General features: G+C 43.7%; 3 protein-coding genes across 13 annotated transcripts in view; 1 reads left to right on the forward strand and 2 right to left on the reverse strand.

Annotated features, from left to right (window-relative positions):
- UBR3 (ubiquitin protein ligase E3 component n-recognin 3) overlaps positions 1-904 on the reverse strand; it is a 110,743-nt gene extending 109,839 nt beyond the window's left edge. For 4 of the 6 annotated variants that reach the window (XM_065670423.1, XM_065670422.1, XM_065670421.1 and 1 more), the window contains exon 1: positions 371-903. In XM_065670423.1, coding sequence (XP_065526495.1) covers positions 371-816 — 446 coding nt within the window. In that variant the 5' untranslated portion in view covers positions 817-903. Of the gene's footprint in view, positions 208-370 lie in introns of those variants that run through there. The other 2 variants (XM_065670420.1, XM_065670424.1) reach the window with 2 other exon arrangements.
- Positions 182-7,200, forward strand: METTL5 (methyltransferase 5, N6-adenosine). Of its 4 annotated transcripts, none has more exons than XM_065670437.1 (8): positions 182-245; positions 2,840-2,961; positions 3,673-3,787; positions 4,226-4,407; positions 4,785-4,867; positions 5,319-5,370; positions 6,061-6,110; positions 7,090-7,200. In XM_065670437.1, the coding sequence occupies exons 2-8, from the start codon at positions 2,853-2,855 to the stop codon at positions 7,141-7,143; spliced, it is 645 nt and encodes a 214-aa protein (XP_065526509.1). In that variant the 5' UTR covers positions 182-245; positions 2,840-2,852; the 3' UTR covers positions 7,144-7,200. The 4 variants fall into 4 exon arrangements, with proteins under 4 accessions (XP_065526509.1, XP_065526510.1, XP_065526508.1 ...); XM_065670438.1 differs by lacking the exon at positions 182-245 and adding an exon at positions 1,147-1,357; XM_065670436.1 differs by lacking the exon at positions 182-245 and adding an exon at positions 2,066-2,500.
- Positions 6,858-15,371, reverse strand: part of SSB (small RNA binding exonuclease protection factor La) — a 24,719-nt gene continuing 16,205 nt past the window's right edge. For all 3 annotated transcript variants that reach the window (XM_065670428.1, XM_065670429.1, XM_065670427.1), the window contains exons 2-12: positions 13,927-14,003; positions 12,391-12,494; positions 12,039-12,213; positions 11,780-11,887; positions 11,579-11,679; positions 11,263-11,334; positions 11,136-11,178; positions 8,877-9,017; positions 8,336-8,519; positions 8,037-8,165; positions 6,858-7,314 (exon numbers count right to left, since the gene is read on the reverse strand). In XM_065670428.1, the coding sequence (XP_065526500.1) occupies positions 7,220-7,314; positions 8,037-8,165; positions 8,336-8,519; positions 8,877-9,017; positions 11,136-11,178; positions 11,263-11,334; positions 11,579-11,679; positions 11,780-11,887; positions 12,039-12,213; positions 12,391-12,494; positions 13,927-13,992 (1,218 nt within the window). In that variant the 5' untranslated portion in view covers positions 13,993-14,003 and the 3' untranslated portion in view covers positions 6,858-7,219. The remainder of the gene's footprint in view (positions 7,315-8,036; positions 8,166-8,335; positions 8,520-8,876; positions 9,018-11,135; positions 11,179-11,262; positions 11,335-11,578; positions 11,680-11,779; positions 11,888-12,038; positions 12,214-12,390; positions 12,495-13,926; positions 14,004-15,371) is intronic.

Genomic DNA, 15,371 nt, shown 5'->3' on the forward strand with positions numbered 1-15,371 from the left:
CAACTTCCCTGAAGGCAGGCACTGCTGCGAGAGCAACCACATTCTCGTTAAGAGTCCTAAAACAAAAACAAGCACTGCAACAAAGGACGAAGCCACCTCCCTGGACCGCCGCCGGGACTGGCGGCTGAGAAGGCGGGGCTGACCCCCGGCCCGGCCCGCCCCGGCCCGGGCGCCGTTTCCACAGAGCCTCGTCCGACCTGCAGCCAGCCGGGGAGGGAGGAGAGAGGCGCCCCAGGCGGAAGCAGGTATCCCACTTACCGCCCTCGCCCGGCAGCGGGCAGCCGCCAGGACCGGGACACACCTCTGCGCCGCCGGGGCCGCCCCCGCCGGCAGGTGCCCGCCCGCCCCGCCGAGGCCGCCCGGCGCTCACCCGGCCTCCCGCATGACGTTGCTGTCGCCGCAGTCGCAGGCGCCCCCCGCCTGGCTCCGGAACATGTTGTAGTCGTGCCCGGCGTGCTCGCCCTGGTGGAAGCACTCAGCGCACAGGCTCATGCAGGGCGAGATCCCGCATGTCCGGCACCGGTAGGCCACGAAGTTGGCCGTCCACACCAGGCCGCACAGCGTGGCCGGGTCATAGGCCCGCACGGCTTGCACGAAGCTGTCCCACGGCTCCCCGCCCGACAGCAGGCAGCGGCACCACTCCAGCGCCTCGGCCGCCGCCTCGCTGCCGCCCGTGCCCGCCGCAGGGGCCAGCACCCGCTCCAGCAGTGCCCGCAGCTCGCCCGCCGCCGCCGTGCCGCTCTCGCCGCCCAGCTCCGTCTTCAGCCGCGCCGCCGTCGCCCGCTTATCCCGGCCACTGGCGCCTGTCCCCGCCATGATGGGAAACTGAGGAGCCCTCACGGCTGCGCCGGGCTCCCGGCTCTGGGGCTCCCCCCGCCGCCCTCTCTCCCCTCCCAGCGGCGCCTCTCGCGATAGCCGCGGAACCGGCGCCCTCCCCTCCCGCTCCCTCCTCCTGACACTGCCTCTCCCCTCCCCTGACATTACCCCTCCTCTTCCTTTGCTCTCCCGGCTGGCCCGCGCCGCTCTGTCAGCGCGCAGGTGCGCGGCCCGCGCCGCCGCCCCACAAAATGTCGCCTCCCACCGGCCCGAAACTTTCCTCCAGCATGAGGGGTGCGCAGCCTGCCGCTGCGGTCCCGGCCGCGCTCAGCGCGGCTGCGCCCCCGGCAGGAGTGGCGTCCGCTTTGTTACCGAGCCGCTCCCTGAGCGAAGGCACCGAGCCGCCGGTGGTGCGAACAGGCGGCGGGGTCCCCCCGGGCTGAAAAGCGGTGGCTCTGAGGGCACGGAGGAAGGCCGCTCTCTTCAGCGGCCCCGCCAAAGCCGGCAGAGCACACGGGGCATGGGTGGCCGGAGCTCTGAGGTACTGGAGTATGTCTGCACGCTCCCACCAGGAGAGAGCGTGTAGGTGCGAGTTGCCGTAACTTACATACTGACCGGCAGCTTTAGGTCTCGATAGATAGCTTTCCGTCTGTGTAATGGAAAACATAAACTGCGAAAATCTGTCCCTAAAAGAAACCTTTTCTCTGGCAGCAGCAGATCTCCAAGTCCCCAAGGCGGCCTCCCTCAACTGGCTTTCCTGCTCTCTTCCCTGTAACCAGCCATCTTCTAGTCTCTGGGGAGACCTTATTGCAGCCTTTCAGTTCTTAAAAGAGGCCTATGAGAAGGGTGGGGAGAGATTTTTTAGCAGGGCCTCTTGCCACAGGACGAGAAGTAATTGTTTTAAATGTAAAGAAGGGAGATTCAGGCTGGGCTTGCAGAAAAAAAATCTTTGCAATGAGGATGGTAAAACAATGGCACAGGTTGCCCAGAGAGGTGGTGGGTGAACCATCCCCCTCAAGGCATTTAGGGCGAGGCTGGATGTGGTCTTGGGCAACCTGATTTAGTTGAAGGTGTCCCTGCTCATTGCAGGGTTGCTGGACCTTTAGAGGTCCCTTCCAACCCAAACTGAGCTATGGTTCTGTGATCGCATGACTTGTGTTGAGGTTCCTTAAGGGCAGCGGATACTGGGCAGTATGTCTCTCCCTCCGGGATTACAGGAAGGGAAATATGACAAAACTAAGTAAACCGGTCTCTTTTCTCTCGGTGACTGTCCTTTCCACGGAGGAGAGGGAAGCCCATTTCGGTGCTTTTTGTTCCTAACTGCCCCCACTGGCTTGAGAGCTGGGGAAGTGGGCGGGGACAGGCCCTGGAGAGCGGGCTTTCACAGACGCTGAGCAGCGGTGACACGTCGGGCTGCAGTAAAATGTGTCGTGTCTGTGACACGCGTTAGTCAACGCCAACGTTTGTTAACAACAAAAAGGGAAAGTTCTATAGCCCCCCATTCCCGCAGCAACCCGGAAAGGGGCGGGTGCTCCGCGGCGGAAGTGCGCGGCGGAACGCGGACCGGCCCCTCAGCCCGCCCCGCCGGGGCAGCGGTGACTGGAGACGGCATGGAGCGGTGGCCGGTGTGGTGCAGGTGTGTGGGGGGCCCAAGGCTTCGCGGGCTCTGTCGGGCGAGCTGCCGGTACGGAGAGTCCCTGGGACTGGGTTCCTGCTCTGCCCCGGGCTGGGCGCCGCTCTCGGCGGCGGGAGGGGCCTGTGTGTGGGAGCGGAGCTCCGGGAAGCGGCCGCGGGAGGAGCAGGGTACTGGCTGTGCGAGAGGAGAGGGTCTGTCGCGGTGCGGACCGGCCTCGCGTTAGCCGCGCTGCGTCCGTCCCTGTCGTCGGTGGGATCCGTGGCAACCGCTGCTGGAAGACACCTGGGAGGTGCTGAGGAGTACACCGGGGTGTGAAGTGTAAGATGATTCGAGACAACATGTACTTTATTTGTAGCTTTGTGACTGATTACACGTTGTTTTCTGTAGGTAAACTACAAACATGAAGAAATTAAAGCTTAAAGAACTGGAAAGCTGCCTTCAACAAGTTGATACTTTTGAAAATCCAAAACTACTCCTTGAACAGTATCCAACAAGACCTCATATTGCAGGTAAAGGTTACCCTACAGCACTGTCATCCCTTTGGTTACTTCTCATCAGCACTGAAAAAATAGGTAAAAAAAACCAGGAAAAATAAAATAGGAAAAAAAAAATGTTTCTACTGCATTACCTCTTTTGAATCCTTTAAAGTAGTTGAGAAATCCAGCAGAAGTGTTAATTTTTTAACGATCCGATAACCTTTTTTTTATTAGAAGTATACTGCTAATGTACAATCAAAAAATCAAGTTACATGGATTTAAAATACAATGTTGTGATAGAAACATCTTAGTTGTGATAAACATCCTAACCTATAAATGAGAAAGGCAAAATGGACTTGTTTCATGACACACAAAACCCAGTAAAAGTGTATATACTGAGACAGTCACCTTAGTTACAGGTCTTTTTTCAGCACTTCACCTCCTTCTATTGATATGCCCCAAACAAACCGAGTCATAGGTTTCCCACAAATACTCAAAGCTCTGTTTGTAATGTCTCCAACAAAGATTTGGAGTTCTATAACTTGTCAAAATGTTTTTGACTTGTTTTCACGTATAAATGAAAAAGACAATTACAGGCAGTGAGAACATAGGCTTAATTTTGCATGACAAGAAACCTTTAGTTCAGAGTTTTCTGAAGGCAGAGGTAGATTTTCTTGGTTAATCAGATGCATATTTGATATTACTGATCTGTGTGTGTTGGTTTTGTTTATTTGCTTTTCCCAGCATGTATGCTTTATACAATTCACAATACTTTCGATGATATTGAAAACAAAACAATTGCAGACTTAGGATGTGGTTGTGGCATGCTCAGCATTGGAAGTGCAATGTTAGGAGCAGGGTAAGTAATACTAAGTTCTGGATATGTTTTTTTCTGGTATAGAAGAAGTAGAAAGTAAGATTAGAACATAGTAATGCTGAACTAAACTCATTTTAGGTGTAATACCTGGTGCATAATGAGGCTATTTAATCTGTTTAGACAGTCAGTAACCATTCAGATAGAGGAAGAGATGGACAGTTGACATGAATTTCGAAGTCATAACAGTAGCTTTCCCCTGAAGCACTAAATGAACACATGAAACATCCTTCACAAACTTGAAAAAAGATAACTGAGAAAGGGCAACAGAGCTACTCACATTTTTATCAGGACTGAATTTTTAGTGCCTAGGTAAAGCAAGTTGTTTACACAGATCCCTTTCAAAGCTTTACTATAGAATTTAGAATTTAAACACCATTTTAGTTAGCAGGGGACTAATATGTCGCACTTCTTTTTTAATAGGTTTAGTGTGGGGTTTGACATTGATGCAGATGCACTGGAAATATTTAATAGTAACATTGAAGACTTTGAGCTCACAAACATCAACATGGTTCAGTGTGATGTCTGTTCTTTATCTGACACCATGTCAGAGACTTTCGACACAGTTATTATGAACCCTCCATTTGGTACCAAGCATAATAAAGGTTGGTAATTCTGAAAGTTGTTATTAGGAATGGAACAGCAAGGGAGACACTTCTTATGAAACATCTCCCTTCTTTATTAGTTACCTATTGTAATTACCTAGACTTTTGTTCATCAGGAATCAGTTTCCCAAGTGCAGATTAAAAATTTCAATGTTGTAACTAACAATTGCTGGGTTTGAAATAAACAATACCAGCTATTTCATATCCATATAATTTTTCTTGGGTAAGTTTTAGAAATACATTCTGTACCTTAATGTATTCAGTACTGTTTCTCAAATAGTTACTACTCCAGAAAAAATAGAAGCATGAAACAGATCTTTAAATCCTCTAATTTAAGTTTGCATTTATCAATTTTAATAATTTCATCAATCTTTTAGGAATTGATATGATTTTTCTGAAAACTGCATTACAGATGGCAAAAACAGCTGTATATTCCCTTCACAAAACTTCAACACGGCAGGTAAGTCCTCCACTCTAATAGGGCAAGCATAACCAGGCAGTGATCACAGAATCACAGAATCCCAAGGGTTGGAAGGGACCTCAAAAGATCATCTAGTCCAACCCCCCTGCAAGAGCAGGGTAACCTAGAGTACATCACACAGGAACTTGTCCAGGTGGACCTTGAATATCTCCAACGTAGGAGACTCCACAATCCCCCTGGGCAACATGTTCCAGTGCTCTGATGTTGTCTATAGCTTCACTGATGTGTTCACACACCCCTTTATGGGTGTAAAACTTGTTCTGGGGAAATACTAATCATGCCAAATAACTAATTTCACATACATCAAGTAAGTATAATGTTTCAGCTTGAAAAACAAAAGCATAGGAGACTTCCTGGATAAGGGTGTAGGTATGTATAAATAGTATAGAAATGTGCTTTTAAATTTAGCTGTATCTATTTTCTGTTGTAGCATATTCAAAAGAAAGCAGATGAATGGGATGTGAAGATGGAAGTCATAGCAGGTAAGATTAATTAATTGTTAAACACCACACCACCCCCCTGAAACCGTTATGGTGCGGGGCTAATGTCTTAACAACCTGATGTCAATTTGGATTTGTGACTGAAAATGACGGGGGTTTTTTATGCACTCCTTTTGTGGAGGTTTTGGGTTTGGGGTGGGGGGCGTGGGGTTGTTGGTTGTTTTTAAATATGTGCTGCCTGGCTAGAATACAAGCAGGCACTTACTAAGTTCTGAGGAATACCTAACTTGTGCCAAATTAGAACTGGATTTCTTCCTGGGCTAGACTTTGCCTTCAAGCAGAGGTTACCTACCTTCCTGCTTCAAAAGGAGATTGCTGCTGAATAACAAAGGCAAAGTGCAGGTTAGTTCTCACACAAAAAAACAACCTATTCTAAATACTTTTCTGATGGTTCAAGTGTCTTCCCAATACTTAAGTCTCCAGCTGGATGTGTTATATAGTGATACAACTTGAGACATGGAAGTTGCACAAATGCTTGAAACACAACTGCATTTCAGCCATCCACTGTCTGATGCGGCTGCCTTAAATTTTCAGGCACAGCCTAGGTCAGAGGTCAACAGTTACATAGTCAGGGGCAACAGGCACAGGTCATAGAAGAACATGGGCGTAGGGTATAAGTCAACTGACTAATACTCATTCTAGTGTAACAGATATTCTTTGTACTATTCACAGAACTTCGATATGACTTACCAGCATCATACAAGTTCCATAAGAAGAAATCAGTAAGTATAAAACCTAACGTAACTGAAAAAATGTTTTGTACAAGGCAAGTTAATTCTACTTAAGGACGCTAAAGTTTTAGGGCCATATGTACTGGATGAGAAATGCTCACAGCGCTGTAGAGATATTCACAATTATGGCATCAAGTTCCATTGCTGTTACTACATTTTTTAGTTGAACAGAGAAAACAATCATCGTAATGCAAGTCAAAGCTGTATGCAAAGATTAGAACCAGCACTGCAACTTGATGTGAAAAGCTGCAGGTAGCCTACTGAAAAGTTATTTGCTTGAAACTTAGCCTGAAGTAGTGAAGGCCAGAGTAACAAGGATTTTACAGCTGTAGCATTATTTCAGTACTCTACTTTTCTACTCTCTACCACAAATAGCTGCAGCCAATAAAATCCCTCATAGAACCATCTTAGAGAGGGCAGGAGCAAGCTGTGCACTACATCCCAGAACATCTAGCCAGAATGCTGCAGTATGGAAGCTTAACTCCACAGGCAAGCTCCTGGGAGAGGACTGCTGGCCTAGATGTGTATCCCACTACCCCAGGGGAATTAGAGAGAATCCTGGAGTAGACCAGGTTGGATTTTAAGACTGTTAGGTATGTTGAGTAGCAAAGACAAGTTTTGCTTAGCTGTATCTATTGCCTTGGTGACTTGAGTTGAAATTATGGAAGTCTGTCCTTCAGCTTTGCTACTTCACAGGTACAGCTTCATACTACATTAACATCCAGGCTTCAGCAGTAAGCAGTTTTAAGTTCTGAATTTATTGGCAGCTGCTATTTAACATAACCGCAATATTACAGAGTCCAGAACCTTTTACATTTGAGTGGGTTGCCAGAGAAACTGAGAGGATCTGACGGTATAAACAAAAGTATAAATATGAAAGTTTTCCAGGGTGGTATGTTAAGAGTAAGCATGCTTCTTAAACAGAAAAAAAGCTGTAACCCAACAAAATGAAGCTTTCCTCTCATTGTAGGTTGACATTGAAGTGGATTTCATTAGATTTTCTGCCAAGAAACTCCTGAACTGAGGCATGTCTTTAAAGCGTATTGAAAATGGAATAAAACAATGTGGGGTTTTTCCTAAACTTTGTTACTTGAGTATTACTAATCTCCTCCTCCATTTTCTGTTTTCAACTGTTTCGGTGCAGGTTCTTCTTTTTCCATTTCTTCTAGTGGTCTCTTCTTAGGACTTGCTGGTTCTGCAAGATTGAGTATGCAGTCATTTATGGTAAAGGAAAGCATTTCAATATTGCCTGAAATCTTCTGAAAAAAATCCAAATCCTCCCTATCATAAAACTTCAAGGATAAGTACTAGTTTATTCACTAGGCACTGCTATGCTAGAGGGCTTACTTATTACTGTGAATCACAGCTTTTAGATGTCCTGAAAGACCAACTTTAAAGAGCTTCTTCCCTGTATAACTTCACAGCAGGAGAGCAGGTAAGATGAAGGAAGACAATCAAACAGGACTAGGTATCACTGGGTTTTGCCTACGCAGGTGCCATATCTAATGAAGAGAAGCTTAGCTCTTCCTCCTCTCCAAGCTAAATATGAATATGCAGAACTATTAGTCTTTTCATAGCCTCAAAGAAAAAAAAAGGAGAAATCACCACTAAAGCAACTGGCTCTGTACAACTGCGTCATGTTGCTTACAACCACCGTCTTTCAATGCAGAATGCTTTGAACAGCCATCCAGTACAGCCCTAGCTATCTAGTCATTTTTTTTAATATGCTTTTTTGGCAGTTCTGGAAGGAATCAAGCACAAGACCCTTATCTTTAGATAACTTACTAATGGCTGACAAGAGGGCAGAAATACTGCAATGTAGGGCCAAATCCCAAACACTTCTAAAAACATGAGTACTTCTCCAGAAGGTAGCTCCATGTACTAAAGAAGCAGACTGCAGTGCACAGAATGACATACCTGTTTTAGCATCATCTTCATGACCTTCTTCATTATCAAACTTGATTTTCTTGCCCTGAAACTGAATTTTTCCTTTCTGTGCTCCTTGAGGTGTCTTTCCCCCTCTTCCTTTTCCTTTAATTTTGCGTCCTGTGGGGATGGAAGATGTCAGGGGCTTTGTAGTTTGTCTTTTAACTAGCAAGCTCAAAAGAATGCTTTACAGTTAGGCAGTGTTTAGTACATATTCACTATTTACAGTTACTTTCACCACAGTGCCACTTCTAGGACTTTATAAATGCTTAAACCAATAAAAGGAGGACCTTTTGTTTTCTGTTTCAGCAATTCTTGCTGGTCTTCCAATAATTTTTTCAGAGCTTCTTTCTCTGTATCTCCTTCTAGCAATTCCCATGCAACATCCTTATTCCGAAGCTGTAAGTTTCCATTATGTGCTGCTTTTGCTTTTTCCAGAGCTTCTTTTGCAATATCCTTAAACAGGATAATTCCCTTAAAAAGAAGAATGGCATTAGCATTTGAATCTTGCTGCAAAAACATTCAGCTAGAATGATGAACAATGCATTCTGTTAGGTAGCTCGGCAAGTTCATTACTCTTGCATGATGTAAAATGTCTAGACTGAAGCAAAACCCTCGGACTGTCCTAACAAACATTCTCAGTCTCAGGTTTGACCTTATCAGCTGAGAAGGCCAGAAACTTTATCTGTTTGTAATTCAGTTCTCTGAATACTCTGCAATACCACAAGCAAAGTAATTTCTTACCTGATCATGTAAGAGACCAAGCATTTAATCTTTCAGTTTAAAACTTTAATACAGAGATCTCAACTCCTTGTCTAGGATTCTACTGACCTCCTTTGCACCTCTGACAAAGTGTATCCATTTGATTTCTCCATGATCAGAAAATACATCATGGAGGTCTTCTCTGCAGGTTTGATCATCTAGATCACCAGAAAACTTCAAAAGACATCCCGTCTTCTCTTCCAGAGACTTCTAAATGAAATAAAAAACCCCACATTTTTGTTGAAGAGTCAAGCCTGAATATTCATTCTCCCCCCTCCCCCCACCCCAATCCTAACACTGTTAACACATGGTAGTCATGAATAAGCAATTGAAGTCAACCCCCGTTAGCACCATCACTAACCCAAGTGGTTTTGCTCTATAGCTTATTAATGCTGATGTCAAAGTCTTGCATGGTGTATCTCGCCTTCTTTTCTTGAATTTTCCTTGCTTACTCTGACACACTTATGAGGAACTTTGGACTCTTCCTGTAAGAATCACACTCTTTAAATTCTACAGAACAGGTTTTTGAAGGCTGACACCTCAGACTGAAAATCTATATAATACTTTTTAAATCCTTACTGGATCCTTTAAATACCACAGGAGAACTGTCATCTCGGTGGTGCGTTTACAATCACTTCTCAATAGGTAAATGTGCCTAATAATTTAAATTCAGGATATGATCCCTTAAACAAAATCAGTCATTTGAAAATAAGATTAAATACCAGGACAACGCAAAGTCTCACAGAATCACAGAATCCCCAGGGTTGGAAGGGACCTCAAAAGATCATCTAGTCCAACCCCCCTGCAAGAGCAGGGTAACCTAGAGTACATCACACAGGAACTTGTCCAGGCGGGCCTTGAATATCTCCAGTGTAGGAGACTCCACAACCCCCCTGGGCAACCTGTTCCAGTGCTCTGTCACTCTTACAGTAAAGAAGTTCTTCCTGATGTTAACGTGGAACTTCCTATGTTCCAGTTTACACCCATTGCCCCTTGTCCTATCACTGGATATCACTGAAAAAAGCCTAGCTCCATCATCCTGACACCTACCCTTTACATATTTGTAAACATTGATGAGGTCACCCCTCAGTCTCCTCCAAGCTAAAGAGACCCAGCTCCCTCAGCCTCTCCTCATAAGGGAGATGTTCCACTCCCTTAATCATCTTTGTGGCTCTGCGCTGGACTCCTTCAAGCAATTCCCTGTCCTTCTTGAACAGAGGGGCCCAGAACTGGACGCAATATTCCAGATGCGGCCTCACCAAGGCTGAGTAGAGGGGGAGGAGAACCTCTCTTGACCTACTAACCACTCCCTTTCTAATGCACCCTAAGATGCCATTTGCCTTCTTGGCCACAAGAGCACATTGCTGGCTCATGGTCATCCTCCTATCCACCAGGACCCCCAGGTCCCTTTCCCCTTCACTACTTTCCAGCAGGTCAACCCCCAACCTGTACTGGTACATGGGGTTGTTCTTCCCCAGATGCAAGACTCTACACTTGCCCTTGTTAAATTTCATCAAGTTTCTCCCCGCCCAACTCTCCAGCCTGTCCAGGTCTCGCTGAATGGCAGCACAGTCCTCTGGTGTGTCAGCCACTCCTCCCAGTTTTGTGTCATCAGCAAACTTGCTGAGGGTGCACTCAGTTCCCTCATCCAGGTCATTGATGAAAATATTAAACAGCACCGGTCCCAGCACCGACCCCTGAGGAACTCCACTAGTCACAGACCTCCAGCTAGATTCTGCGCCATTGACCACAACTCTCTGCCTTCTTCCTTTCAACCAGTTCTCGATCCACCTCACTACTTGATCGTCAAGCCCACACTTCCTTAGCTTATCTATGAGGATGCTGTGGGAGACAGTATCAAATGCCTTACTGAAATCAAGAAAAACTACATCTACCGCTCTACCATCATCCCTCCACCTAGTCACTTCCTCATAGAAGGCTATAAGGTTGGTCATACATGACTTCCCCCTCATAAAACCATGTTGGCTGTTCTTAATGACCCCCTCATCCTTGATATGCCTAGTGATGGAGTCAAGAATAAGTTGTTCCATCATCTTTCCAGGGATGGAGGTAAGGCTGACCGGTCTATAATTACCCGGGTCCTCCTTCTTGCCCTTCTTATAGATTGGTGTGACCACCCCATAGGTTAGTTGGAAAAGCTGAACTTTCTAGAAAGTGCTCTGTATTACAGAATTTCAAACGGTTAATGTTGAATGTCAGCTTTACAAAATGTTGCTGCAGGAGCATGTTTGTAACGTGCATTGGAAAAATCCATACAACAGCAAGCACTGCATAGTTTTCAAGTATAGAGATTTAAGAAGCCCATACCATTTCAGCATCTGCTGCTTGTTTCTGTTTTTCTTCTTTTTCCCTGTAGAAAAGTTAAATTAGTTAAGAGTTGTTTCAAGTGTGATCAGGTGAGCAAAACCAGGCATTTCAGTTGATAATGACTTACAGTTTAGCTCTTGCTTTGGCTTCTACTTTGTATTGTTTCCTTTCTTCATTCTTCTTTGTACAGTACTCCTCCCTGCAACAAAATACATGCTATGTTAACACCACTTAAAGTATTCCATTATAATTGCTTTATAAGGCAGCAGTACCCAAGAAGCAGTTCAGATTATCTGTCAGATCCGAGATGCTAGTGGCCAAAAGGTACAGCTGTCAGTACCTGTGCAACAGTGCAGAAACTTAAACTTCTCTGGTCAAGCCAAATTCTTGTCTAAATCCACCTTTGACCATTACTAGTTCATACATTAGTTAAGTGGACTTACTTGAAAAGTATTATCAGCTCTGCATCTTTGTACTTTTGGTTTGGGATCTCTGTGAACTTCTTAGCAGATTCAACACTATCAAAAACTGCAAATATTGAGCCCTGTTAAATGGTAAGAGATAATCAGCATTAGAGCAATTGAACAAAATGTTGTTCAGGGGGGATCCCTGCCCCAGGGCTTAATTTTCATTGCAAAAGCTACCTTAAATGTTTTCTGCAATGTCCTCCTCATTTGAATGTTTTCAACTGGGCCTTTATCCTCAAGCCATTCTTTGATATCATCAAGAGTTGCATCTAGTGGGAAGCCTTTCTGCAAGAGAGCAACAAGCTTCAATTATATGCAATAAGCTGACACTTAGAAATTATAACCTATCTAGCGTGAGATAATTCAGGCTTTCCTTAGAAGGTTTCCAGTCAAAGTCATGCAGAATGGCACAGAGCCAAGGAAGAAGTTTACTTACAACATATACAGATCTGTTTCTAATTGCAGCCTTATACTGGTCATTTAACTCAGGAAGGGGTTTGTTTGGAGATCTTCTGATTTTTTTTTTGTCTTCACTTATTTCCATTAAACCAGTCTTGGATTTTCTTAATGCTTCTACAATAACACTGAAATCCGTTGAAAGGTGACTTAACCTATATTGAGTAAGCAGACACAGGTTATTACAAATACACTGGCAAAGCTGAAGCCAAATGTTAAAACAGCAACAGGAGTTGTACATGCTGACCAGGGACATTTGGCCCCAAATAGACATAAGTATCTGAAAGTCACCCTCCCATCCAGACTCCAGACTAGTTGTACTTTGGTTTTACCTGTTGAATTTGATCATTACTTCTAAAGGCACCCAGCCATCATCTAGTTTGATCTGTTCCTTCAGGAATTTGTCTCTTGGTAGATTGTGATTGCCAAAATAGTACTGAAAAAAAAGGGGGGAGGGGACATAGGGAGAGATATTTTTCTTTAAATATTCAGTCTTAAAATCTCATTGTCATCTGACACCTCACTGCAATGGATTGAGACACACCAAAATTAACTAATCTGAGCAATTAGAAACTCCAAAATTATTACTTCCTGTTTTAATGTGATGTTTTCCAAGAGTTACCTGCAACACATAAGCTGTAAGAAAAACCCAGTGCTTCATATCCAATAGGACTAATGAGGCACAGGCAGACTGCAGTTTTGTTTAGGAAAGGCAGAAAGCTTGTTTTGTTAACATAATTACTCCTCAACCAGATGAAGCTCTGCAGAGTCAATAGTAAAATTTTTCACCAACAGATTCAGGTTTAGCCCTTATTTAAGGAATCTGTAAGCAAGAATATTGTATTTGCCATACTGAAAAATCCTACTGGTATACTAGAGTTTCTAGGTCTCATTCAGGAAAATAAGATTTTAAAAAATGGTTTTATTTTAATTTACTCTGTTCTTATTTTGATCATGTCCAGCATGGGAAAACAATTCAGTGCAAGTCAGACAAGTTAATCAGATTCTTTTGCTTACTGGTAGTCATTTAACTAGGGTCAAACACTTGAAGCCGTAGGGTAAATTGGAGTGTTTCCAATTTACCCTATGTAAATTGTGCTTTAAAAAGTTAGTGTAAGCTTTACAACAATAAGTCTTCCTCTGGTATACCTCAAACTCACATTACCACAAGTCTAGCTCTTTTTCCTCAATCTCTGCTTGGGGGGGGTTTCAAAAATAATGGCTACAGCCCCATATGCTAATGGAGACTCACATGCAGCTACATTTTTGTCCTTCAGGAAAAAAAACTTCTGTTCTAAATGTCATTTTACATGGTGTGCTCAGTTTTCCATTGTAGGGCAACCCTTCAAACCTCTGGAGTAAGAAATAGTTAATCTAAAGTAGGCACATAAGTTTAGTTGTAATTTGCAGCAATAAATTACAAAGCACTAAATCATAATACCAAATTATGCAATGTGCTAGTATTTTGACCAGCAGAGATTCCCGAGTAGGAGGATTCCCCCAGCTCCCCAAATTAAGTCATACAGAATTAAAAAGCATCTTCTTTTTTGCATAGATAGAATAATCCAAGTGAACATAGTAGTAAATTGTTTAATGATACATTCACTTGCTATAGCACGTAAAATGCTAGCAAGTTAAACACCTGTGTTTTTAAATGGCAGTCTTTCACAACTTCCAACTTAGACTACAATTATGAATTACCTTAAAGCATTAAATACTTGTCATAGACCAATAACAGACATTTATAAAGAGCTAAAGATTCAAGTCTAACTCCCTAGGAAGTTAACTTCCCATTAGCCAAGTTCCTACCAATGAATGTCTCCAAAACTACACCTCAGTTCAGATCCCAAACAGTAAGTTGAACTTACCTCGATTTGCTGACATATTTTGTTTTCCAAAAGGGACATGTTTTCACCATCTCCATTTTCAGCCATTTTCACCAGCTCTGTAGAAAAGAACATAGAACAAAGGCACTAAGTATCAAATAGTACTTTCCACAGACTTCTTCATAGTGCTGCATTTCACTGCAGCCTCATCTAAACAAGGTAAGAGACAAGTTCTTTAGCCGTACATTTACACTTGTCAGACAACTTTAAACATGACTACAGAACTCCAAGGGGAAACTATGAAACAAGAAAGTAAAATACTTCGGTTGCTAAGGCAGCATTTGGCATCCTACATTGAATTTAAGTAAAGAAACATGCTGATACTTGTTCTAGGCACAGATCCTCAGTTGGTACCTAACAGCAACAAACCTGAGAGCCAACAACATTTGTTCTTTAAGTCAAATCCAGCTTTTCATCATTAGGCAAAACATCAATAACCATTTGTTTAATATTCCTAAATAGATATAACGAGAAACTTTTCTGAAGTTTCTGCCTCCTAATATTTGAAACTTACTGGAGGAAGGAATGAAAAGATCTGCGTTTACTCCTACATCCTAAAGATGTCTAGTTCTCTCCTTTACAAACTTACCTTCACTGCAATTCTCCCTGAATACTGAATCAAGCACCTTTGCTAAGACGTAAGATGTTTTATCGTTAGAGTAACTCCTTCCCTTAGCTGGCTTTAAGTATATTATCCCAGTATACAATAACTACATGCACCAGAAGGTTGGCAAGAAAGCAGCTACTGGCTAGAAGGTTAATGGGGATCAGAAAATGTCTGTCTACATGAAGAATAGTGTGTTAAGAGTAATCCTTGAGAAAAAAAATGCAACTTTATGAAAAGCTGTCAGAAATTGGTTTGAATTCAGTTTTATACTATGAAGCACAGACTTCTTTCTCCCTTTGCGCCCTAACACATAGGTTAAATCAAGCTACAAAGATGAAGCAGTCTGATGGCCCCCAGTTCAAAGAACAGCCATCATCAGGACTACTGGTGAAAATGCTTTTGCACTCACATCTCACATGGTTTATTGGGAGATTTAATTACACACATTCTGCTCTTATGCTACTTGTAGGACAGCAACATCTTTCTGAGCATCAAGATGACTGACAGCAAAGCAGCAGAGAAAACTGCCCTGACACTCCCTTATCACAGGAAATACTGTTCTCCATCAGAACACCCAAGTGGCTGTCCCACCTTCTTATTTGAGTAGTTTAATTCATTGTTCAGCCTACTGCAATCTGCAGTATTCCCATTTCCTCCTCTTCCTGATCTTGAGGCTACATTGCATCCTTTGACTTGCTTGTAGTGCTTTTTAATCTAGGCACTTATAACCTCAAAATCTGCATCCTGGTCTCCGCTACTGGACTTGCACCAGTGTCCGATGCTGTGGCACTTTCTAAAGCATGATTTCCACTAGTATTAC

The sequence above is a fragment of the Lathamus discolor genome, chromosome 3, assembly GCF_037157495.1.
Source record: "Lathamus discolor isolate bLatDis1 chromosome 3, bLatDis1.hap1, whole genome shotgun sequence".
Taxonomy (NCBI): Eukaryota; Metazoa; Chordata; class Aves; order Psittaciformes; family Psittacidae; genus Lathamus; species Lathamus discolor.